At 40.2% G+C, this 25,239-nt stretch overlaps 1 protein-coding gene across 2 annotated transcripts in view; it reads right to left on the reverse strand.

The window, feature by feature from the left end:
• Positions 1 to 25,239, reverse strand: part of LOC147310164 (ankyrin repeat- and BTB/POZ domain-containing protein 3-A) — a 264,271-nt gene that overhangs the window by 8,697 nt on the left and 230,335 nt on the right. The window contains exons 6-12 of one of the 2 annotated variants that reach the window (XM_086268996.1): positions 21,447 to 21,536; positions 18,654 to 18,755; positions 17,797 to 17,890; positions 13,395 to 13,530; positions 8,872 to 9,104; positions 5,828 to 6,006; positions 5,442 to 5,547 (exon numbers count right to left, since the gene is read on the reverse strand). In XM_086268996.1, coding sequence (XP_086125122.1) covers positions 5,442 to 5,547; positions 5,828 to 6,006; positions 8,872 to 9,104; positions 13,395 to 13,530; positions 17,797 to 17,890; positions 18,654 to 18,755; positions 21,447 to 21,536 — 940 coding nt within the window. The remainder of the gene's footprint in view (positions 1 to 5,441; positions 5,548 to 5,827; positions 6,007 to 8,871; positions 9,105 to 13,394; positions 13,531 to 17,796; positions 17,891 to 18,653; positions 18,756 to 21,446; positions 21,537 to 25,239) is intronic. The other variant, XM_086268998.1, reaches the window with a different exon arrangement.

The following is a 25,239-nucleotide window of genomic DNA, read 5'->3' on the forward strand; positions in this document are numbered from 1 at the left end:
TTTAGATTCAAAGGGAATATAAAAAAAAATTGGCTCCATTTTTAAGTAACTTAATTTTGCTGATTCATTCCCTCCCAATAACCAAAGAGACATGCATTATGTTTGTTGATTTGATTTAATTAACAAAAGAAACACACAGGTAACAGGGTGGACAGAGGAGAAACAGGGTGGACAGGAGGTAACAGGGTGGACATAACATCAGTGACAAAAAATACCACCTTAAAGAAACTTTGAACACCTTCACCATGCCCGTCCAACCAACACAGGTAGATACATGTCCACATTAAACAAGCAAATTTTCACTGTACACCCAACATAATGAACATTTTTCTCACACATTTTACCTATGCAACAGACCAGCAACTCCAGTTTTTTTCAAGGAAATCCCACACTTTCCTCTCCAGCTGAACTGACCTCTTATTCAAAGGTGTTGGTTCTTTCATCAGACACACAACCTGGTCATCCCTATACCAGGTTATGTCCTCACGTGGACTTGGCCAGTGGAACTTGTTGGTCCCGTTCTTGTGCATGCATTTCACTTTAACATCCTCTTCAACCTCCAGAATGATTCCTGGGTAGGGTTCACCATCGTAGTTGATAATGCACCACTGACCAATATGATCTTTTGTGATGTTCTCAGGCCGGGTTGGTCCCTCAGTGCAATGTGGACTTGCCTCTTGACTAAGGCTTATCTCCTTCAGGCCATAGCATTCACAGTCCAGTACACCTTTGTCTGCCTGGCAAAGGCAGGTTATGTCCCTGTATTTTATTGTTCCTGGAGAGAAACTGAGTACTTGGTGGATTTTCATGGTTCCTTTGACCCTCTGCTTTCTTTTCCTTTCTCGCCACTGCTTTCTCTGTGCTCTCTTCTGTCGTTCACTGAGATCTGCCACTTTCTTTTTTTCCCCTTCCTCTCTGTCCTTTCTCCACTTCTCTTTTGAGATATATCTGTCTTCTCTCAGGGTCAGCATCACGACGTGCTCGGTAGCGCCGCTGCTTCTCCGCAGCAGACATTGGTGCCATTCCCTGAAAAATGTATACTATTCAAAATCTTCTAAAAGTATATATATACAGGTTAATAATAATTACCAATACACACTTTTATAAATAACCCTAAACACTAAACTTCTATCATCTTACGTCCCCCCTGTTACCATGTGTCCCCCCTGTTACAGTGCATAGCAATAACAGGGGTGACGGTAACAAGGGGGAGATTTTATGCTAAACTTAGCCATTACTACTAGTATGATGAACAACAAGCTAGTACATGGTGACCACTAAGAACCATTTTTAACATGTTTATTAGCCATATTATAAAAATGACAAAAAAAAAATTGTTTCCACTATTAATAAGCGTAACAGGTTGGACGTGTTATGCTTTGCCACATTACAAAATCTTGCTAAAACATTGAAAAAAGGGTTGATTAAAGAGTGGTACTTACTCGTCTTCTTCTTGAAAGTTTTCCCTCCAAAATATGTTACATCCGGGAGTGTCATGTGACTAAAAGAATAATCAGGTGATGTGTTCTATGGAATTCTTATCAGAGTAACAGGGGTGACAGTTGATTCAGGGACACAACATTTTTTTTAAAGATTTTAAGTATTAAACATGCATTAATAATAAAAAAGAACATTTGATGAGGAACATTAGAAATAAGCCAATCCAGAAATGATGAAAAATCTAGATTTTTTTTTTTAAGTTATATTTGTAACTGAAGTCGAGCAAGCATGACTGGGGACATAGTACTTTAGTGACTTGTGCTAAAATAAAAGTAATTTACTTTTAATGTATTTATCCTGTGTATATATCAATGTGTTCTATGGTAGAGGGGGGTTAAACATACAAGAAAATGGTTTAGAAATAAGCATTAGACAAGTTTTACACTAAATATACCATATTATGTCATTAGGACTCAAATGGCACCGAATAGTAAGAATGACCCAGAAAATACTGCACGTCGAAATAAAATAAAAAAAATATCAGATTACTTTTAAAATGAAACTCACTTTACAGTTTTGGAAGTTTACATGCACCTCCTTATGGGCATGCACATCACGGTAATTCAGGGGTTTTAATTAGTTCTTTGAACTTAATATTTTCTTTTTCCAGGGTGAAATAATTGTACAGCATACATCTTTAATGACTTTAAATAAAAAACAAAAACAAAAATGAAAACACATTTTAATAAGAGTGTACCATCAAGTCAGTCAGACTCGTGGGATATTGATCTGGTCCGGTACCTCGCAGAGGGGGTTGTCGATCACTTTCAGCTGCTTTGGGGTAAATCAAATTAGGAAGAGGAGCCCTAGAGGGGCAAAAACGAGACAACCCCCCGTCTATTTTTTCACTAGTTTTTGGCTAGGGTCAGTGTCACTACTAGAAGCCTGAGGTGATACCTGGACCCTACAGAGGCTACAGAACAACTCCAGGATGGCACATCAATTCGTGCCATGGCCAGAAGGTTTGCTGTGTCTCCCGGCACAGTCTCATGAGCACGGAGGAGATTCTAGGAGACATGCAGTTGCTCGAGGAGAGGTCCTTAAACATCGATAAGACAACTATCTGCTCCTTTGTGCAAGGAGGAACAGGGTGACCTTCAGCACTGGTGTGAATGTCTCTGATGAAACAATCGGAAACAACTCATGAGGGTAGCCTGATATTCCGGTGCTCACTGCCCAGCACCAGTGAGCCCAATTGGCATTTAAAATAGAATACCAGTCCACCACTGGCACTGTAGCTTTTCACAGATGAAAGCAGGTTCACCCTGAGCACATGTGACAAACATGAAAGGGTTTGGAGAAGATGCAGAGAGCATTATGCTGTTTGTAACATCGTTCAGCGTGACCGGTTTGGTGGTGGGTAGTGATGGTCTGGGGAGGCATATCCACTGTGGGACACACAGACCTCTTCAGGCCAGGCAACGGCACCCTGAGTGCCATCAGGTATCAGGATGAAATCCTTGGACTCCCTTTCAGACTCTATGCTGGTGCACGGCAATGCCCGGCCTCGTGTAGCGATAGTATGCAGGCAGTTCCTGGAGAATGAAGGAACTGATACGATTGATTGGCCCCCACATCTGCCTGACCTAACGATAGATTACCTCTGAGACATTATGTTTCATCCATCTCACGCTGGCAAGTTGCACCTCAGACTATCCAGGAGCTCCGTAATGCCGCAGGACACTATCCATTAATGGATTATTTAAGCCTGCCTAATGTTGCTTCACATCCTCATCTTCTCCTTTTTTTCTGACATATTCACTGTCACGTTTTGTTATCACTGATGTTCGATGTATGTTTTGTGTGTCTGCTCTCCCAATATTTTGCTGTGAACGCACACAGAAAGGCGGCGACGTCCCAGAACAGAGCCAAGCCGCTAAATATGAATTACTGTGATTCAAAACTATCCTTATTTGACCACAGTAGTTCAATGAGTTTGTGCCAAAAAATGAAATGCAACTTGGATTAAAACTAATTACATTTAGGTCCATAATTTGTTGGGCAGTGACACAATCTTTTGTAATTTTGCCTCTGTACTCCACAACAGTGGGGTTTAAAATCAAACAATCAAGATGCGATTGAAGCGCACACTCAGATGTAATTCAAAGGTTTTAACAAAAAGTGTCTCATTAACTGTTTAGGATTCACTGCCACAGTTATAGTCAGTCTTTGTTTGTGGGTCTCTCTGCATTCAGTGTTTACATCACTAACTGGAAAGTACGATGTAATGGACTGAGATCAGGTGACTGACTTAGCTATTGAAGAATTTATATTTCTTTACCTTGAGAAACTGAGATAAATTCATTTTCGGTAAACAGCAGTTTGCACCTTGTATTTCCATTCACTGAGGTGGTGCATTGAGGTGAGGCCTAAGTGTCCAATTAATCTAGTAAAAATGGCTGTAATCCTGCACTTCACTCACATCTCGATTGTTCGATTTTACACTTTTTTGACATACAAAAGCAAAATAACTAAAATTGTATCTTTGCACAACAAAATTATGGACTTTACTGTAATTTTACTTTGAACAAATATTGACAATCAGCTGCAGTAGTGACAGGTGATGACTCAAGCACCACAAGTAGGACTGAATACCACACACGCAATTCACTTTCACTTTGTCTCTGCAGCCGGACACAAAAACCTTTTTAAGAAGAGCAAACATTAAAGACCTTTGCATGTGAAATTCAAGGTTTTATTTAATCTCCCAAAGCTTCCTTTGAGGAAACTAAGGCTATGTTCACACTGCAGGCGAAAGCGCATCAAATCCGATTTTTTTGACCCTATGCGACCCATATCCGATCATGGTATGACAGTGTGAACGGCACAAATCCGATATTTTCAAATCCGACCTGGGTCACTTTCGTATGTGGTACTGAATCCGATACATATCTGATGTTTTAGAAAGCGACTGCTGTGTGAACGGTCATGTCGCATTAAATCCGTTTTTTACGTCACTGACACAAGACAGACGCCAGTTATCAGCTCCGGAGAAGATATCGCGAACGCTTCCTGGCCATCCAGTATAGATGTCAGTGAAACTGTTGGGAAGACAACGTTGGAGAAACGTGAACATTTTATTCGTACTGTATAATCTGCAGATTCTGACAGAAATCTGCAACTATCCTTTGAAGCACCGCTCCTCTCTAAAACAGCAATAAGGATCATCATTAGGCCATATGTAAATAACAAAATAACTTTATAACTTAAAGCAAAATTGGGGAACGTAAAGTCTGAAACAAGTCTTTATATTAACAGCCATCAGTCAAACAATAATTTTTGCTCTGGGTCTAAACAGAGCGCGTTGTGTGTGACGTCTTCTTTTGCGCATGCGGGCCGCTTTGAGGGTTCACGCTAGAGCGCGTTTGCTGTCACATTTTATTTGTAGTGTGAACAAGCAGACAAAAAAAAACGGATTTGATCAAAAAATCGGAATTGAGCATTAAGACCTGCAGTGTGAACGTAGCCTAAGAAACCTTCAAATATACTGAATACATTTCTACTACTAGATAATGTTCATACAGCTCCTTAGAACACAAATAAAATCATTTTCTAGATAGATTTCCCCCAAAGTGGTGTTTTTCCAACAAACAGACAAAAAACAAACAAATTATTTGTGAAAATATTTTGAAAACATCAAGAAGATCTTGTTTCATTATGAGTTAATCTGATACTTCTTTGTCTATATGTGGCTTCTTCTGAAGCACAGAAGGATGCACTGTAAATAGGATTAAATCCATTTGTAAACCTTTATTTAATCACCTGCTGCAAATGTCAAAGGAACCTACAGATGTGACGAGGAGAAAAAGCGCGCTCTCTGAGCTTGAGGTAACTCCTCGCTCTAACCCCCCCAAAACACAACAAAAAATAGAGAGAATCTTCACCGCAGTCACATCCTCATCACACAGCAAATGTTAAGCATTAATAACTCGCTCTCTTACCTAAGCGCGAGGTCTGCTTCTTCTTGATCTCCGTCAGCTTAGGGATGGGGAAGGGCCCGTAGCACTGCGTAAAAATGACTGACAGCTGCTGACTTATCACCTCATTCTGCAGACACACACAAACACCAGTGAGGACAGAAACTTTACACATATTACAGTTTTGTGGCCTCGTTTTTTTCCATGAGCAATCCGGGACAAGAAATTATGCAAATGTATGATAATATGGTTTGAAGTGCACTAAATTTATGCAAACATGAGTGTTATTAATGTCGACCCAGCACATGGGCACAGGGCGGTTTGTATTCCCAGAAAGCGTGCCTTACGTTGTCTGATGTTCCTCTAATAAGCGTTTTGTTTACGTGGATATGAAAGAAAGCTCCAGTGACCTTGCTGGATCGGAGGATCTGGAACATGAGTGGCAGGCCGTGCGTGATCAGCTCCTCAGTGTACTCCTCCTCCTGGATGCAGCAGAAGTCTTTGAGCAGGCCCTGGATCAGCGGTCGGCGGTGCTGGATGAAGCAGGTACGCAGGGACTCGAGCCAGGTGTGCAGCGTCCAGGGAACACCTGGGAACACCAGCACACGGAGCGTGAATACACACAACATCCGAGAGCGAGCGGTTTCAAGGGCAACAGAACCGACCATGTTTCCATCACGTGATGGCGTTGTGGGAGGTGGAGGACGATGGCATGGTGGGTGTTTGGATTAAGGGTTTCAGTGAGAATAGAAAAGCAGCACCTGAATGTAATTAAAGAATGCTCTGTTAAATGTGTTGGACGTGAATGAAGTTTAACTGACGAGATGAGTGGAAAATTTATCATCCAGGTATTTTCATACATGTATGTTTTATGGCTTTGAAAATGGCTCATTTTTAAAAAGATTTTTTAAAAACTTAAAATATTGAAAAAAAAAAAAAGTCAACAGGGAAATGGTGGGACTGAAAAGCCCAGTCTGGAGGTGGCAGGTTTATATTTCTGGTAGAGGTGTGGTCCCTTGCTCAGGGGCAGGGGAGCGGTGGTGCAGTGAGCTCAAGGGCAGTGCCAAGGAGGTTGGTGGGACAGGTGTGCGGCATTAACTAACGAGGTCTCTCCCTAGATAGATAGATAGAAGCCGGAGGAGGGGTGTGTGCTGTACACCAGCTGAAAAGCTACAGGATGTAGGTGCCAAACCTCACAGAACTGCCAGCAGTGTGTTCTCCTAATAAAAAACTGACAAATAAACACGGACGGTGTGTCAAGTCGTCCTCCTTTTCTACAATATTGTTCAGCAAAAAGTTGTATTTTAAAACATATGGCACAACTTCTCAGTTGTTCAGGTCTGTCTGTCTGTGTGTTGTTTCAGGACAGGATTGCTCCTGCTAGCAAAGCTGGAAAAGCAGCATGAGTGGTTGTAATTACTGTCCAGACAAGAACCTTTACAACAGAAAAATAAAGCCAATTGGCAAAAACTACATTTCCTCTAATCCACTGTGTTAAAATGTGCAACCTAAAAGCACAAATTATTGACGTTTACAGCCTGATACAGGTGGGTTTTATTGGGATTTTATGCTTTGTGAGGGTAACTTTGTTTTTAAACTAGCTCATTAAGCCATAAAGTTTAGTATAAATTATGTCATTATTCCACTTTGAGGGATCTCTGTGAAGTTTTGTCTTCTTCAACACATGACATGAGTTGACTCTTCAGCTTCTCCGGCTGATTTAACCCCTCAAATACAGTCACATCCATAAGATCCTGGACAATGAAGACATTTAAGTAATTCTGCCTCTGTACACAGAGCATGTCAAAGGAGGATACAGACTTCAGGCAATCATTAACGCCAAGGGATTTTCATCCAGTTATTAAAAGCAATCCTTTTATTTCAGATTAATGCAAGTTACACTCCACTTTTGAGCCTCTGAAAACGGGGGACTGTGTGTAAAAAAAGCTGTGTGTGACATCGTAGGGCATCGTATTGAAAAAATAAATGTGTACGGCATGCCCTTCTATACGATATTACTCGGTATGGTTTTCTGAAAATTTTTTCAAGGTTAACTTCGACCTTGGCAATAAAGGTCAAGGTCAAATGCTTAGCCAGCCGGGTACTACATTATTGTTGGGAAGTTTTATAACGATCCATAAAAAATTGTTTGTTATGTAAAGATTTTACTGATCTTCACATTTAGTGTGACCTTGACCCAATTTTCACCTAAATTAAATCAGCTGATATTGTTATTCACCGTCACACAAAATTTGAACACAATATCTTGAAAACTTGACGCTGGACTGCTAACAAACAGACAAACAGACAAACAAACAGAACCGATCACATAAAAAAACAAGATCACAATGGGAGAGGTTGAAGTTTGCACCTTTGTTTTTCTTTACAGGGGACAAATTTAAAAAAGGGAGAACTAATTTTTTTTTTTTACCACAGACGTTGTGATCACGACTGGATCACAAACTAAAATTTTAACTATCAACATAGCGCTCACCACGCAACCACGCTTTAATGAAACATAAACGATGTGAGAAAATACTCTGGACGTTTGCATCCAGAGTTTGATTACATCTCTGCGCAATGGCCAAAACAGCAGCTCGTGTCCATCTTTTATGTACAGTTTGTAATTTTGATGTCAATTTCTCAGTTTTCCACACTTTAATATTTTTTAAAAAGAGTATCCCGGCTAAATAATCCAGCCACAGAAAATGATCTTAATCGTTACTATCATCTGCAAATTTTAAACCAATGTGGATAAGAAAGTTTTAAAAGCTCATCACTCACAGATTAGCTTAAATCCTGGAAACATTGTGCCCACAGTTGTAGAAGCTGTGTACCAACACCCCTAAAGCTCGCTAATTAGCAGCTTATATCTCATGTGTAGTTTAACACTTTGGTTTTTTAACTGGTTTAACAAATGGCATATAAGGTGCTAATTGGTGACTTTTAGATGGTGCTGGTAAGTGGGTATGTTTTTACATTTGGACAGCTTACTACTTTCATCTGAAAATTCTTAAATCTATCCTTAAAAACCAACAATTGCAAAGTATCACCTGATAACCTGACAGTACAGAACAGCTACTAAATTGACTGTGAGGTTGTTTTGCTGACTAAAATCAATGAATCCTCATCAAAACCTAATCAGCAGACCACATAAGGTCTTGTGCTCAATGAGCTGGGGTGCAAGCTGATGATTGCCACATTTACAAAATGAGCACTGCCCGAGGACACAGTTCCGTCATCGTGCTCACACCTTCGACCGAGTTATTATCACCTCGGATATAAAAAGTCCTACTTGTGCGAGCGTTTCATGGTTGGATGAGTAGTTGGGATTTCTGAGGACGCGAGCACAGGACAGCACAGGACAGGACAGCACAAGCACATCTTCATGACAGCTGGAGGCAGCGGAGAGCGATGCATTTGTGCCAGTGAAGCATGCATTAGTAAATCTGACCTAAGCTGCGGATGTCTATGGTGATGTCCACATGGCCGTGCTCTGCGCTATGGTACATGGCCTCTCTCAGGGCCCTCAGTCTGGCCTTTCCTGTTCGCAGGGTCCCTCCACCATTGGCCTGGGGAGCCAACCTCTTCTCCCCTGGATCTGAACCCTCAGCTAGAATCTCCTCCAGGGACAGCACATCCCCCTTTTCTTGGTCTGAATGGGACAGGAGCTTCCGAAAAACATTCCTAGATGAGAGAAGAGAGATGAGACAAAATGACAGGGTCAGGGCGAGAGGTAAACATCTGGCCTGGGGTCGAATAATATGAAGGAAAGCTGTGAAATCAATGGTTTCAAGTTAGACACCCACAAGCTGCATTAAATCCACATTAAGCCCATTTGGCTCTGTAGCTCTCACTGGTGCTCACTCTTAATTGACTACAAATGTCCCATTGTACTCTGAACCTGCATCACCAGCGTGTAGGAGTGATAATATATGACTCTTACAGGGATCAGGCTGAAAAGAAAAACTGTTCCAAATCTCCAAATTTATTGTACTCCATCAACATTGCATTGGATCTGAGCAACACAACGGCGCAGCAGTAACAGACGCCCTTCTTTGAGAAGAATGGACTCCAGCATGTAACATAAACAGCGTGACTGCGGCCTGATAATGCATCACTGCACCATCTGCTTCAGCGAGGAGGGTCTCGTTTGGAGTCCAAGTGCAGCAAATCATCATGTCCTGTTAGGGGAGGCTGTTTGATCATAAAATGTTGTTTTATTGGTACTAACATGCTGCTGGTTTTGTCAGGTTTGAGCAGAATTACAATGCATGCATGCATAAACCCAAACACTGCATATTCTCAGCTGCAGTAACCACCTCGATCCTTCTGGTTTCAGGCTTTTCACACAGTCTTAAACCTGCAGAGATTTGCTTCCACTCAGCAACAAGAGCATTACTGATGCAGATAAGATGTGGCTCACTGCCACCCAGAGGTGTTGGGTGGGACTGAGGTCAGGGCTCTGTGCAGACAAGTTCTTTAACAGAAACCTCTTCCTGGACAGAACTGTGCACAGGAGCTTTGTATGCAACAATTGTTTAAAAAAAAAAAAGAAAAAAAAAATGAATGGGTGCTTGCTTATGGGTCATATTTAAACTTTTAACTTAAGGCTTTTTTTTTATATGTATCTGTCCCAAATTATACATCCTGGCCACTTTTTCACACCACAATTTTGTGGGTTCAAACATGGCCTCAGATTTAAAGTGCCCCAGCAAAAAAACCCCAAAACAAAAACATGCAAGTGAGTTGACGAAACGTTTTTCATGTGAAGCTAAAATTTCACACCAATCTTTATATGTGTCCGCACTTTTTAGTGAAGCTCAAAGTACACAGTGATTTGGGATGGAATGACCCAATGTTATGATGACCAGAGACAGAAATATCTTTAAAATTTGTCAACTTTTAACATGAGAAATACTAGTTGCAAAAGCAAAGTAGACCGGCACGAATACCAGTACCGCTGGTCTTCTTAGATCTTCACTAAGTTCTTTGGACTTTCCTGTTGTTCTGAGAGTTGGTCAATCCAGCAAGTGCTGTCAAACAAATCCTTTAAGCTGGAAAACAAGCTTAATGTTAGCTTACTTTATCCAATGAAATACCAGTTCTAATGTATGTTGGGGGTTGTTGTCCTGCTGGAACACCCAGACCTGTCCAAGTTTCAAACGTCTAGCTGTTGATTTTAGGTGACAGTGAAGAATTTGGTAATTCCATCCACTTTGTGTAATGGAGCAGTACCATTGGCAGCAAACTAACACCAGAGCATGATGCTACCACCAGTGTGCTTTAAAGCTGGTATTTTTCGGTTTGAAAGACTCACCTTTACTCTTCCAAACATTGCTCCTGTCATTGTGGCCAAAAGGCTCAATCTTTGTCTCGTCTGACCATAAAACCTTGCTCCAGAAGACATATGGCTTGTCCAGGTGGGCAGCAGAAAGTTTCAGTTGAGCTTGAAGGTGTCCATTCTGAAGCAGGGGTTTATTTCTTGGTCACCTGCCTCTCAGTCCATGGAGATGTGAAACTCTCTTCACTGTGGACAGTGATGCTGATGTTCCAGCAGGTTTCCAGTTGATGGCAGGCTTGAGCCTTGATGGTTCCTGAACATCCTAATCAGTTACCTATCAGAGGTGACAGTTTGGGTCTCCTTCCAGAATTGGTGGTGACACATCCATATAACAATTGCTTGGACTGATGATCTTGGAATCTGCAGCTATTTACAAATGACTCCAAGAGACCTTCACAACTTAAATCTACAATCCTCCTTCTTAGATCTTCAGTGAGTTCCTTGGACAATGAGCGCCGTCAAACAAATTTGTTTCATGTTGGCAAAGAGAAACTACCAGAAGTCAATCATAATCACTAACAAGAACTTAATAGAGCTTGGCTTTGTCAAGTTAAAAAAACAACAACTGCAGAACCTTCATTTCCACTTATTAAAATATTTAGGTGACTGTATGTATACACTTTAATCCGTATGCATATTTTTATACTCTGTGTGGATCAAAGAAAATCCACAGTAAATGCACCCAACTCATGAACTTTTGAAGTCATTAAAGATGTTTACTTTACAATCATTCAACCCTGGGAAAAGAAAAGTTCAAAGAAGTAATTAAATCCCCAAAATACCATGAAATTCATGCCCATGAGGAGGGGATACAAACTTCTGCCCACAACTGTATTGTCTCTGAAATCCTACCTTCACCGTTTCCACCCTCACTAGAAACAAATATCTTGGATATTTTGATGAGTAGATAGCTGACAAGTTTAATGAATGCAAAGGCACAAAGAGGCTTAGTAAAAGCCCAGAATCCAAATAATTAGTCAGAAGATAGGCAGAAAGAAAAAAATACAGCAGTGAAGCACACGAACCACATGGGGAACAGGCAAAAGGCAAAAGTCCATTAAACATATAGATGAAAGACAGCAAGGAGTCCAAGGCAATAAAATACACAGGGAGGGAAAACTAGAAACAAGAAACCAGACTTGAAAATGCCGAACCACTTGGCAGTGAGAACAAGACCATCTGGCGAAGAACAAAGGGAAGCTGGAGTCTAAACACGTACACTGGAGTGGGTGGTTAACGGACACAGGAGGGCAATTGGTGGATAGGGAACAGGTGTGGAAGACAAGGCAGGTGAAATTAAACTGGGTGAGGCGGACAGGTAACAAGGATGGAAAAAAAAAAATCCCCAAAAAGAGGAAGTAAAACTGACTGGAAAACATAAGAACTAGTGATTAAGGAAGGAAGTGCCAACAATGGATCACCATCCAGTCGATACGACATTCAGGAAACATTATTATTATCAAACCATTTTTTTTTATTAGATTCAGTTTATTTCTAAAAATAAATACATTTTTAAAAGTACAAAACCAAGATACGTCAATGCTCCAGATGGTTTAAAAAATGTTTTAAATCTGAAAGATACTCAAGACCTACACCCTTATGTAAAAAAAACCAAGCTACAAACTAAACTTTATACAGGCCCGCCTCAATTTTCACACCTATGGATATGTGCACATAACAATAAAAACGAACACTAGTAATATCCAGATGACCAGAGTGAGAACCGAACAAAATGACTCATTTAGCGAATAAGTTCTTCCTCATATTCCTCATATACACAGTTTTTTTTATACTGTAATCAAAGTCAGAAAAAGGAATATTTTGTTTTCCTTTCCAAAGATATGAACATTATCTTTATAGCTACACGGCCAGGATCCAGTTTATGTTTTTTAAAATGCGTCAAGTTTACAAGTTTACATCCAAGATGCTTTTTAATATAATCCACCAAACCACTTACGGACGCTGTCTTGGACATACTTGTAGCGTACACTCACATCTTCCTGTGCTCTTCTGCATGACTGCTTATGCTTTACATACATTCTCAAAGCCTTGTTTAATAACTCTGGCAACTGATAGACAAAATACCACAGGTAGAAATACTTGTGTGCTGGGGTCTTGGAACCTTCACTGTTAGCAACTAGCTACATTAATCCTTTTATTGTTTGCTTCTTGATGCTCGTATATGAACTTTATCTGATGTTAAATAAGAACGTCTAGTGTCTCACAGCCCTAATGCAGCTTTAACCTGCTCACATCACACTGCAGCATGACCATCACACTATAATTGATTGTCCTAATAATGCTGCATTGTGTTGTTGGCTTTCCACTCCACTCCATTTCCTGACAGCCCTCGCTGCTCTGAATGTTAATGGGCTCTGTCTTACTCAGCTGCAGGGAAATTATGTCAAACCGAAGCCACGAGAGCGGCCGAATAGACTGCGGCGCTTATCGCTGCCTGCTGTCCGACAGGGAAACTGAGATATCTGCCTCTCGTGTGCTGCAGGATTTTGTGAGAGGCAGATGGACCGGGGCAGAGTGTGTAAATGGATCAATACTGTGGTAATGGATACGTCTTGGCTGGCTGGAACTTGAGAGTGCATGTGTGTGTGTGTCTGTGCGATTGTCTGTGTCACCTGTGGCCATGTGCTGCTGCCAGGCTGAATGAGTTCATGTCTCCCAGCGGGGTGGAGGAGATGCCGTTTCGACACATGGTTCCAATCATGGGGTCAGCCCCTCTTTCCAAAAGCAAACTCACCAGCTCGAAGTTACCTAACGAGGATGACAGAGGGAAGAGATTAAAAAAGGGAGGACACACACACCCGCATTTGAAAGGTACAGCTTCAGTCCTGTGCATATATTAGAGGGCAAGAGCAGAGATGGGCAGTAACGCGTTACTGTAATCTGATTACTTTTTTCAAGTAACGAGTAAAGTAAGGGATTACTATTGCAAAATCGGTAATTAGATTACCGTTACTTTCCCGTAGGAACGCTGCGTTACTGCGTTACTAAAACCGTGATTTTTTTGCGAGAATGTCTCATGACAGTGACGTAAGCGAGTGCGCCGTTAGTGACAGCAGCTGTGTGCAGATCAACAATGGATCACATATCGAAGCGTGGAAGTACTGACCTTACTTTGAGTTTGATTCCATAAAAAGTGACAAAAACATTAGTGTCCGTTGTGCGTAGGAAGAAAACGTCTTTTTACAGCGAAAAAAACCCCTAAACTTCCAAGCAAGCACCGAGTGCGCAACGACATAATGGGAAACTCACAGAGAAACTCGCGGATTCATCAACTGACCGCGGCACACCTGCACCAGGTTAAACCTCCGCCTACCCCCAGTCCTGCTTTACAGGTGAAAATAGAGCAACAGGACCGCTGAGTCTTTGACTTTATTTATTTTCTGCTGTGTTTTACTTGCATCTATTTGAAAGAGTGAGTGTAAACACAAAAAATATTTTATTTTATGTGCTGGAATGTGCAGAAAATAGGTTTAAATGTTAAACTAATTTATTCAAGTCAGAGAATGTTGCAGATAATTACATTTTTGCTTGATGCATAAAGTTAAAAGATTAAAACTAATAAAACAAGTTTTAAAAAGAAACTTTTCCATTTGATTACATTTTGTATGATGATTTATGCAGAAAAAGTAGAATTGGGCTGAAAGATCTATCGCTTTATCACCTCTTCAGGTTGTAAATCGTGTTTTTAAAAAGTAACTAAGTAATTAATTACTTTTGAAAATAAGTAATCAGTAAAGTAACGGGATTACTTTTTTGGGGAAGTAATCAGTAATTAGTTACTGATTACTTTTTTCAAATAACTTGACCAACACTGGGCAAGAGTTACTATTTACTCCGAGGACACGAGCAGCAAATAATAAATGTAGGTAACGTTTGCTAATCAAAGCAGAAATTCAGCCACTATCCTCTTCAAAGTTTTACTTTACTCTATAGATTACTCCCTGAAGTCTCCGTCTGTCCCACTGCACTTGTCTATCTGTGATGTGACCACCTTAAATCCCTTAAACTATGTATTTGCTCATAGGCATGGTCAGTTTTACGGGTTACTAACAAAAGTTGTGCACAGTCACTGTGCTCTCTTTATAAATAGAAACAGTATTTTTTTCTCTTTACTCACTGGTGCAATGCCTTAGTAAATTTGGCCCAATATGGAAAAAAGTACTGGGAGTTGCTGCGATTCCTATCTATGTTTCGGAAATATATATATTATCAATATTGTGTTGTGTCTAAATCCAGTTTTGTTAAAAAGTTGTCTATGTATCAGAATTTTCAAAGTAGTATTTATTTTAGTTTCTTTTCATTGCTTGAAATTTGCACATTTTAGTCTTTTTAATTATTGTTTATAAAAGGCACAGGTCAGAAGTAAGATTTAGAAAAAATCACTGCTGTTGACTCACAGTGTTGTAGATATCCAAAGTCTCAAGAAAAACAAGTTGTAATGACATTTTTTATCAAACAATACAGATATTGTCTATATGTTTTTTAAATATATATGCACATAGTATTTAGTTTCAGTTAACTACAATAAACTTGTTATGTTTATATCTACATCTGATATAGTAGATGTATGTAAATACTCATTTTTTAAGGTATAAATTATTATTTATTTGTGCACATTTTATAGTCTAAGCTGGGTTTATGTCTCGGAGAGTTTTCTACTTAGCAGACCAGAACTTGACATTATCAGACTGGACACAGCATCAAACAAAACACCATAACCATGATGATCCAATTGGGGATCAAGACATCAAAACACGAGCCTGGACCTGCATAAAGTTATTCTGGGTCTTAGAAAGCCTCTCGCTCATTGCTGTTCATTAACAATATTAGCTTTGGAGCTGATCTTGATTTCATCCACATTTACTATTTAATGAAAAGGATGTGAAAAACATTTACTATCTGTGGTTGTATGTTTTAATCCCTTGTTACCATGGCAGTGTGACTTCCTACACCTCACCAAGCCACCCTTGGTAACACTTGTGAACGGATTTCAACTTGTTAGCAGGTCTGAATGTAGAGTAATGCAAATAAACTGGACAAATTCTATATGTGAGGTTTGCCACTTTAGAAGCTGAAAAGATGACCGTGTTTCCAAACTCTGACTGGTGCTGCAAAGGATTTAAACTGGCATCTTTAAAGCTTACTAATTAAAATAGTGTATCTTGCTTAATTGGTGTAGAAAACGAGCAGAAATCCCCAGAGCTGAAAATAAAGTCAGTGTCACAGCCTCTTTAGGCTTGCACCAAAAAACATAAAAATAAGCAGCCATTTACAACTCCTGCCCCCAGAAAACAAACAAACAAAACACACAGTCAAAAAATGTTGATTTACAAAACACTGAAAACGTAAAATACTGACAATGCCAAACTGAAGGTGTGCAGATTCATCTTGTTCACCAAGTAGGTGTACTAAAAGCCATTTGTCATTTTCTATGATAAAAAAATAACACATAAAATTACATATACCAACATCTAGATTAGCCTTGCTAGCAAGTGTTACAGTGGGTTTATATTTTAAAATGAAGCCAATAAAAAAAAGTGGAACTGCATTTCCTCCAGCAGCCTCCAGAACTGACTATTTTTGACTAAACTGTCCAACTTTTATAAAGCAGACTTGATCTTACAAGATCCAGTGACTTGTTCGTAAAGTTAGCTAATAGTTTGATAAACTTCAAATTACCTCGTTAAACCTCATAGTGATCAGTGTTAAAGGTCTTTACCAGGTTTGAAAATCATCAGTACCAAAAAACTGAGCCCTTTAATGACCTTTAATGATGAGCTCTTTATTGTAATAGTTCAGTAATACTGAAATATACTAAAATAAGTCTTCTCAAGTAAGTTACTTTTGTTTTTTTCATGTCTTTTCCTAGCTAAAAATGGCAATTTAGTATAACAGTAAAGTAAATAGACTCAATACTTGAAATGTGCAATTCACTTGTATTTTTATTTTTATTCCTATTTATTCTATTTATCCCCTTCGTATATTTTATTTATATTGTCTCTGTATTTATATATATGTGTGTGTGTATAACTCTGTAACTTCTGTCGGTGCTGTGCTTTTTTGGAAATCGAATTTCCCAGAGGAACCCACCCGAGGGATTAATAAAGTTCTATCTAATCTAATCTAATCTAATCTAATCTAATCTAAAGGTACACCTTGCTAACAAAGTAAGCTACCACTTGCTAGCAAGGAGCTAGTCTCCCATCCAGACTTCTGTCCAGGAATGGTCACAATCACATAAAAAAAGAAAAGAAACAAAAAAAGAAACAAAAAATCTGAATGAGAAATTTTTTTTAAAAGCCCATAAACAAATGGCTGATGTCGCAGTAGCTATGTCCATCTTTTATTTACAGTTTGTGGATTTTTATATGGCCAGAGGGGCCGATGGCGCGACATGGCAGCCTCGCTTCTGTCAGTCTTCCCCAGGGCAGCTGTGGCTACAACTGTAGCTGCCTCCACCAGTGTGTGAATGTGAGAGTGAATGAATAGTGGAATTGTAAAGCGCTTTGAGGGTCTTGAAAAGTGCTATATTAATGCAATCCATTATTATTATTCATATATTGGATTATATCTGGAAAAGGTACAATTATTTCTTTGAGCCAGCCAACCTCAGTTTATATAAATAAATAAATCCTATAAATAAATCCTATATATATTAGTTTATATAAATAAATGCAACATATAAATAAATCCTCAGATCTTAGAAAAATAAAACATGAGTTTGAAGCTCGTTTTTACTGAGTAAAATACCTTCTGTACATTCTGCCATACAGCAGCACAGTGATGAAAACTAAAATTTAAAATTCCCTACACTCTGGAATCCCAGATAGTAATTGAACGTGATGCATTAATTACAACTGTGTGAGAACGCCTTCTGGTGCGCTTGGAGTCAAACATGTCGTGACTAATCCCATATACGGGGCATCGGTCGGGAATAAGAATACTTGGGTTAAGTGTGCACATCCATCGGAAGCCCAAATTAAAGATGAGCCTTTGCTGCTTGTGTGCGATTACCTGCAGCGGCGGCCAGCTGAAGTGGGGTCTCTGTGTAGTTCTCCGCCCCATCCTGCAGGGCGCCCTCCACATTCGCTCTATTATCCAGCAACAACTGTGGCAGAGATGGGAGGCAGAGGAGGTGGAGGGAAGAGGGGAGGGAGGAAGAGGAAAACAAACCAAAAAAAGGGGGGAGAGCAGGGAGAAAGAAAATACAGGTAGAGGGAGAAGAGGGGATGTTACAGTCAGGCTTGGCAAGAGGAAAAAACCTCAACTGGTGGAAACCTAAACCAGCTCAGAAAGTCACTGACATTCTAGCTATGCTTGATCATTATGCTGTGTGGGGGTCTTATTCGTCTGTGTTGAGCTGAAGACGAAGAATTTATATCTCCAAAACTCTGATTTGCGCTGATGCAGATTAATAACTGAAAAAATCCTGGAGGCGCTGGTGTTCATCAGGCTTTCAGCCCGTGTCAGCTCACACAGTAATGACTGCAACAAAATGTGTTTTATATATTAAAACTGAACAAAACACTCAAATTTTGGCATCCCTGGGGGCTGTGCATCAGTGCTGCGCTTCAAGCTTCTTACTACTTCTTACTTCAGGATCAGTCTTCAGATTAGGGTGGAAACAGGGGCCTGGGTCAGACCTACACTTAATTTTAGGAGCATACATAATCCTGAGCCAAGCCCTCTCCACATAACTGAGATACACACTGCACAGAAAGGACCAAGAAGGAGAAAGAAAGGTCATTTGGCATCATCATTATTATGATGCACCATCATAATAATCACCATCATCATTATTATCCTCATTTTGGTACAAAGGATAGGGCAAGGGCCACAGGTTAATGGTTACAGGTCATAAACATCACTACCTGCACGACAGGGACGTGTCCGTGTAACACGGCGAAAGTGAGTGGCGTCCCCTGGCGCGTTTCAGGATAAACTGAGGGGTGCTTGTTTACTGTGCTTGGCACCTGGGAAGTCATAGGTGAAGTTCAGGGAGAGAGATATATATATATTTATATATACAGCCATTAACATTCACAGCTCAGGGCGGGGGATGGGGGGAAAGAGGGGGAGTGAGAAGCAGTATGCAGAAGGGAGAAGTGTAAGCAAAGGAGGGCAGGATGGCACAGGGAGATTTTCCTCTTGAGTTTCATAGAAAATCTTTAGCAGCTTGAATCCTGCCTCTCATCTCAATCGTCACTCTAAACGTCAAAGAGCATCTGTCTGGACGAGGCTCTCTCACCACACTTTGTTGTATCTACAGCTCCACCCCTTATTAGCGTTTCATTTCAAAGGGGAATGAAACTAAGAGAGAAAAAGCGCAACACTGACAGCAAACACCGACGACAAACACCGACAACTAACGCCGAGGAGAGGGGCGGTGCTGACTCACGAGCGAAGCAGCGAGTGAATAAAATCAAACAGCCGTACCAGCCTTATGCTGTTCTGTGGTTTCTAAAGCTGCTTTATCACTGAGTAAATTAAGGAAATTATTTCTAAATGTCGCCTGGAGGACAAACAGATGTTAAATAATACGTCACGTTTCATTTGAGGTTTGATGCTAAACAACAGCAGGACTGTTAGAGCTTATGTTTTTACAGGAATGAATTATTTATGACGTTATAATAAGAGGCAGTTCCAGCAGAAACAGAGCCAGTCACAGGCTGTCACTGCAGAGAAGAAGTTAACTCATTTTTACTTTACTTAGAAAGCTTAGGTCTACTTTTCTGTGCATGTATTTATCCACACAGACAGATTTGGTCTTGATTACGGTTACAGTTTAAAAGCGGCAGAGGTGAATTTAACTGTGTAGCTTTGAAGCGCTCAAAGCAAAATGTCAACGTCTACCTCGGGATTATCGGGGTTATCCAGGTCACTGTTTTTTCAACTTTTTACCTCCACAGGGAGGTTATGTGATTGGCTCAGTCTGTCTGTTTGTTAGGAGGATTACTCACAGAGTTACAGATGGATTCGCATGTAAATTTTTACCACAGGTGAGATTTTGGTGGGATGTTTTTGGAGTCACTGCTGTGAGCTTTTCTTTAGTCTCTCTGGTGTGAGTACACTTTTCTCTGTTTGTAACTGGTGTGATGGTGCCAACACCACAACTACAGTGATAAAACCTGGGTTGATGCAGCAGTTGATAACCACCTTCTTGGGGGCACTTATCCAGATTTCTGATGAACCTGCTTCATAGTACAGGGCCTCATTGTCTCCATACTGTAAGACATGCATGTTGATTTGTGAACCTTTGTATTTTTTCTATCCAATGGTCATCATTTGATTTAACGTGTACCGCTGGCTGATGAAGAGCTGCGCTGCTCGTAAACTCATGTCTGAGGCTCTAAATCAGAACCTAAACACTAGTTTTCAATGGAAATTCAATTCGCCCCTTATGCCAGTTTTATCAGTGGTTTTTGTATTCTAAGCTTTTAGCTCCTGAAAAAGAAAACAAACTAAACCATTATTTTTGCAACCCATAAGCCAAAATTTGGGGTTATTATGTCGAAATGAGACTTGTTGAATGAAAGTTCTGGGAAAAATAGCTCAAAATTTTGGCAAAACATAAAATCTGGACATATGGATGATAGGAGAAATGTTACTTTTGAGTCTGTTTTAGATTCTTTTGGGTTGCAGGTACAAGTGATCTGTATTACAAGACAAAAAGGACAAAATATCTGAAAAACTGAACTTTTTTGACAGAAAATTGCCCTTTCTTATACCTGTGAAAATTTCACAGCTGTATTCACACCAAAATTCCTCCCGAGCCGCTTTGTGGGGGCAGTTGCTCTAGTTAAAGCAGGATATGGTTTTTGGAGAGCAAACAGCATTCAGCTCGCCTCTGTTTATTGGTGTTATAGCTGAAATGTCAGACAGATAAAATATCTCAAAGCCTCTGCATAAAACTTTACAGCGAGGCTCCAGTAGGAGCAAATGAGGTGTTTTCACTTTGTTTGAATTTATGTTAGCTTCATCTTTCTTATTCTATAAACCACCGGTTGATTTTACAGGTACTGCTTTGCTTCTGAGTCAATACTGCACTTAACACAAGCATCAAAGCAATGGAGCAATCACAGTGATCAATAATGAGGTCACTACGGTGAAGGAGAGCCCATAAATGGTGTTACTTTTGCATTTTCTAACTGAAAATTAAAGCGATTACACACATACAAGCACACACTACAGAGAGAAAAACAGGAATTCTAACAGTGCACTGTTAAGTACAACAGATAGGTGCAATGATTTTCAAGCTTCATGCAGAGTCTGTGGTAGCAAGTTACACTAAGTGCACACAATTATAAAAGAAATGTATTATTGATGTGGTATAAGCAAATTGCTGCTGGATTTACAGTGTAAAACGTAATGAAATAACTGCCTGCAAAGTGGATCATTTTCCTGTATCGGTGTTAAAACAGTGATACTCGCTTATTGCTTATTGGTGCACTTCGTGTAATGAGCTGCCGGGGGAACAGAGAGCATGCTGAGAGCAGGTGAGACAATGACGATAGGGGGAGGGGGAAGGAAGAGCAACACAAAGTGGGTTCATAGTTTCACTGTTTACAGAAACAAATGTGAACAAACATGTTAGACCAGAACAAAAAAAAAAGTGCAATCATTGTGACACTGCTGCATTTGACTAGCGGACAGTTGACACTGACCTCGCTGTTGATGTCCGCTCCGGCGTCAAGAAGCATCTGGACCATGGCCTCATCACCACGAACGCAGGCATACATGAGAGGGGTCATTCCCTGCAGGATGAGACGGGGAAGAAAGGGGGGAGGATGACATATTTCTACATAGTACCAAAATGGGAAGCTGTTGAATGGTAGCAGAGATTCCACCCAGCAAAAAGGCGTTGGAAAGAGATGGGAGAGATGATTTTTCCAGATGTCTAAACAAGGTGGAGATTTGTTTAAAGAGTGAAAGGTGAAAAGGAATCGTTGGTGGTCGCTGAAAAGACGTCCTGCTATGTCTAAATTTAGTTGAACAGTGGGCATTCTTTCCTCTCAACACATCTGTAGATTCAGACAGTAATTTCCTTCTATGAGGAACCAATGCTGACTGGTGCACCACCCTCCTACATTAACCTCCTAGGACCTGGCGTCCACATATGTTGACATCACTTTTTGGGTTATTTAGACCAAAATACAAAATTTTGCTCTACAAGGGCCTGATGTCCACTTACGAGGACATTATACTGCCACTGTTCCATCAAAATTTAAAACAAATATCCTCATACATGGCTCTCATTTTTCTTAGGAACAAAAATCGGGTAAAAAAAAATAAATCTGGTGATTCTTTGTTTTTACATTCATCGGGTCCCAATGCACGGTGGCATGGTGGTTAGCACTGTTGCCGCACAGCAAGAAGGTCCTGAGTTCAATTCCACCATCAGGCCGGGGTCTTTCTGTGTGGAGTTTGCATGTTCTCCCCGTGTTTGCGTGGGTTCCCTCCGGGTACTCCGGCTTCCTCCCACCGCCCAAAGACATTCAGCTTGTGGGGATAGGTTAATTGGATAATCCAAATTGCCACTAGGTGTGAATGTGTGAATGAATGTGAGTGCGAATGGTTGTCTGTCCCTGTGTGTTGGCCCTGCGACAGACTGGCAACCTGTCCAGGGTGTACCCCGCCTCTCGCCCTATGACAGCTGGGATAGGCTCCAGCGCCCCCCCGCGACCCTGAAAAGGATAAGCGGAAGTGAATGGATGGATGGACGGACGGGTCCCAATGTGCCCAAATATCAAAGATAAATTAAAAATGCTTGCCATGGAAAAGTTCGGGTCTTAGGAGGTTAAGGAACAATAAGCTTTGGCTCTCTGGATGTCCCCCCCAAATAGGCTGACCATTTAATAATTACTGTGACACATGACCCTATGAGTTATGGTGTTGAAGGTTCAATAATGCATTTTAACCAGCCAAGGCCTATTAAGGCCTCTTTGCTACCATAAACAGGATTTATTTGACAGCACTCACTGAACTGACCCATACTCACAACAAGTGACCAAGTCCAAGAAACTCAATGAAGGTCTAAGAAGGCCAGTGTAACAGTGGTACCAGTACATTAAACAAAGTGGATGGAAAAATCTAAGAAAGAGAACTATATTTACACAAGTTGGAGAGGTCTCTTGGGGGCATTTCGAAACAACTGCAGATTCCTGAATCATCAGAAACTAAAGTTATTCTGATGTGTCACAACTTTACTAAGGTCTGGAAAAAAAAACCCTAAAAAGTCACCATCTGTTAGATAATTGGTTTAGATGTTTAGGAACAATCTGGGAAACACCAAGGTTCAAGCCTAGCATGTACTGGAAACTGCTGGAACACCAGCATCACTGTTCACAGTGAACCTCAGGTCAGCTGTTCTACAAAGTGGATGGAATAATGAAGAAGGAAGACTACTTCCAAATTCTTCAACTTCACTTTAACTCAACAACTAGATAGCTGAAACGTTGATACTTTGTCACTAAAATGCTAATTAAATGTTGCATTAAGAAAACCCAAAGGCACAGAATTAGAAGTTTGACAATGAGCTGACAGGTGGTTGAAAACAGATTAAGTTAAAGTCTTAGAAGTGAAGGCATCTGCCTTCTTGAAGCCTACGACTGGGTGACCCACTTTACTCACTGTTAGAAAAAAAAAAAAAACTTCAACCCTTTTTTGGCTACATAGTACCTCAAATACTATTGTAACAATAGTTAAATGGGATTTAATAATAAACACCATCTCTAATGATCAAAGTAACTGTAATGAGCTAAAGGATGCTAACAGCGATTACTTTCTCTCAACAAGAATGAGGATTTCAATGCCATAGCGATATATGAATCTGACTACGTGTCAGCGGTGTTTGTGAAGAAACTTGCTAGCCTCCTTTTTTTTGGTAAGCAAACTTGTTAAAAACATACAAAGCCAAATTAAATCAAAGTACAAAAAACCCCACAATAACAAAGGATCTGAATGGCAACAAAGACTAAGCAGAGATTTGACTGGACCATTTATTACTGGGTCAGTTTGCTTTAATACTTTACATGCACTGAATAATCAGGCTGGATCTTTGAAATGAGCTCTGCATCATTTCACTTTTTTATTATCTAAAGGCCAACTTCTCACACAAATGTGATATTCATCTTACATTGGATTTTGCTTCAAGGGAAATTTCTAAGGATGTGTTCAAGGATTACAATCAAATCACTCGATTGGAGTCCTTTTTCTGATTTGCTGCTCATCATCCAGTAAGTGTACTCCTGCTGGAGGTTAGGACCTCTACCAAACAGAGAAGGAATTGCATTGAAAACACACTTTTGTTATTTCTCATGCAAAAGTGTTGATTTCACTGCTATTAACAAAATGCCTTGAGAAATAATTCCAGGTTATTTCAATCTGGTGTTATTCCTGTAAATGTAGATATTGCAGCTGTGTGGGTTGTGCATATTTTAATAGGAGGCGAGAGGTTTGCTGTTCAACAAGAGACCACTTCAGACGACTAACTGCTGTACTTGGTTTCAGTCAAACTCAAAAACAAACATTTAAACGTATTCATGTACACCACCTTATACGTACTGCTCTATACTTTGTAAGGATTCACGTGGTGTCTGGTACCAAGACCTTAGTAGGGGATCTTTTCGTTTGCTGGTGTGCACATCTTGGAGATTCTAGCTTCGATTGGGATTCAGTGATGTTTGAAAGGCGGATCAAATTTTGGCTCTTTGTCCTGTTTTTCAATCAATTTCCGAGGTAGAGCACAGAGCAAAATCCTGTGGTGGCCACTGAGTGCAATTGCTACTGTTTCATGTGCAGCAATGTTTATGTGGCACATGAATGCCACAAGCAGCATGACTCTTTGGGAGTCAACAAATGTGCAAAATTAAAGAAAAAGTTCTGGTGCCTCATTGTCAAGACTGCTCTGAGATTATAACAGAAAGTTTTTGTTAACTTTTCTTATCTTTTTATTTAACTATTGACCCACCATAAAATTCTAAATAACCAGGATTTTTTCTGCTATTTAAATGTTTATCTATTACTTTGTAACCTTGGTTTCTAGTATGAACATTCTTGGGGAAATTCTTTGTAAGTAGGAAAAGCTGTAAAGCTTAGTTAAAAGTCCAAAATCTATACCTTCCTTTACATTCTCCAAAGCCATCCAGTGTCAGACTGGAGTCTTTGGTGAGCTAATTCTGGTCCCAGGGCCATATGTTTGACACCCTTGCTCTAGTGCAGTGATTCCAAACCTTTTGGAGCCACTATTTCACATTAGAAAAATTACAGGGCACACCACCAAGCAAAAACGTCACAAAAAGCATATTGATTATTTTTCCCCACACACCAGGCATAGCAAAATTGGCTCGGTTTGTCCCCAGTATACCTTTTTTTGCTTCCTTCTGACCACTACTCATGCTAGGGCCTTCATCTGGGTGGGAATTTTCTCTTGGACCCAGGTCTGACTGACTACTTTTT

The sequence above is a fragment of the Aulonocara sp. 'chitande type north' Nkhata Bay genome, linkage group LG17 (assembly GCF_057382095.1).
Source record: "Aulonocara sp. 'chitande type north' Nkhata Bay isolate Kocher_YH1m ecotype deep benthic linkage group LG17, A_spYH_male_GT1.1, whole genome shotgun sequence".
Lineage (NCBI taxonomy): Eukaryota > Metazoa > Chordata > Actinopteri > Cichliformes > Cichlidae > Aulonocara > Aulonocara sp. 'chitande type north' Nkhata Bay.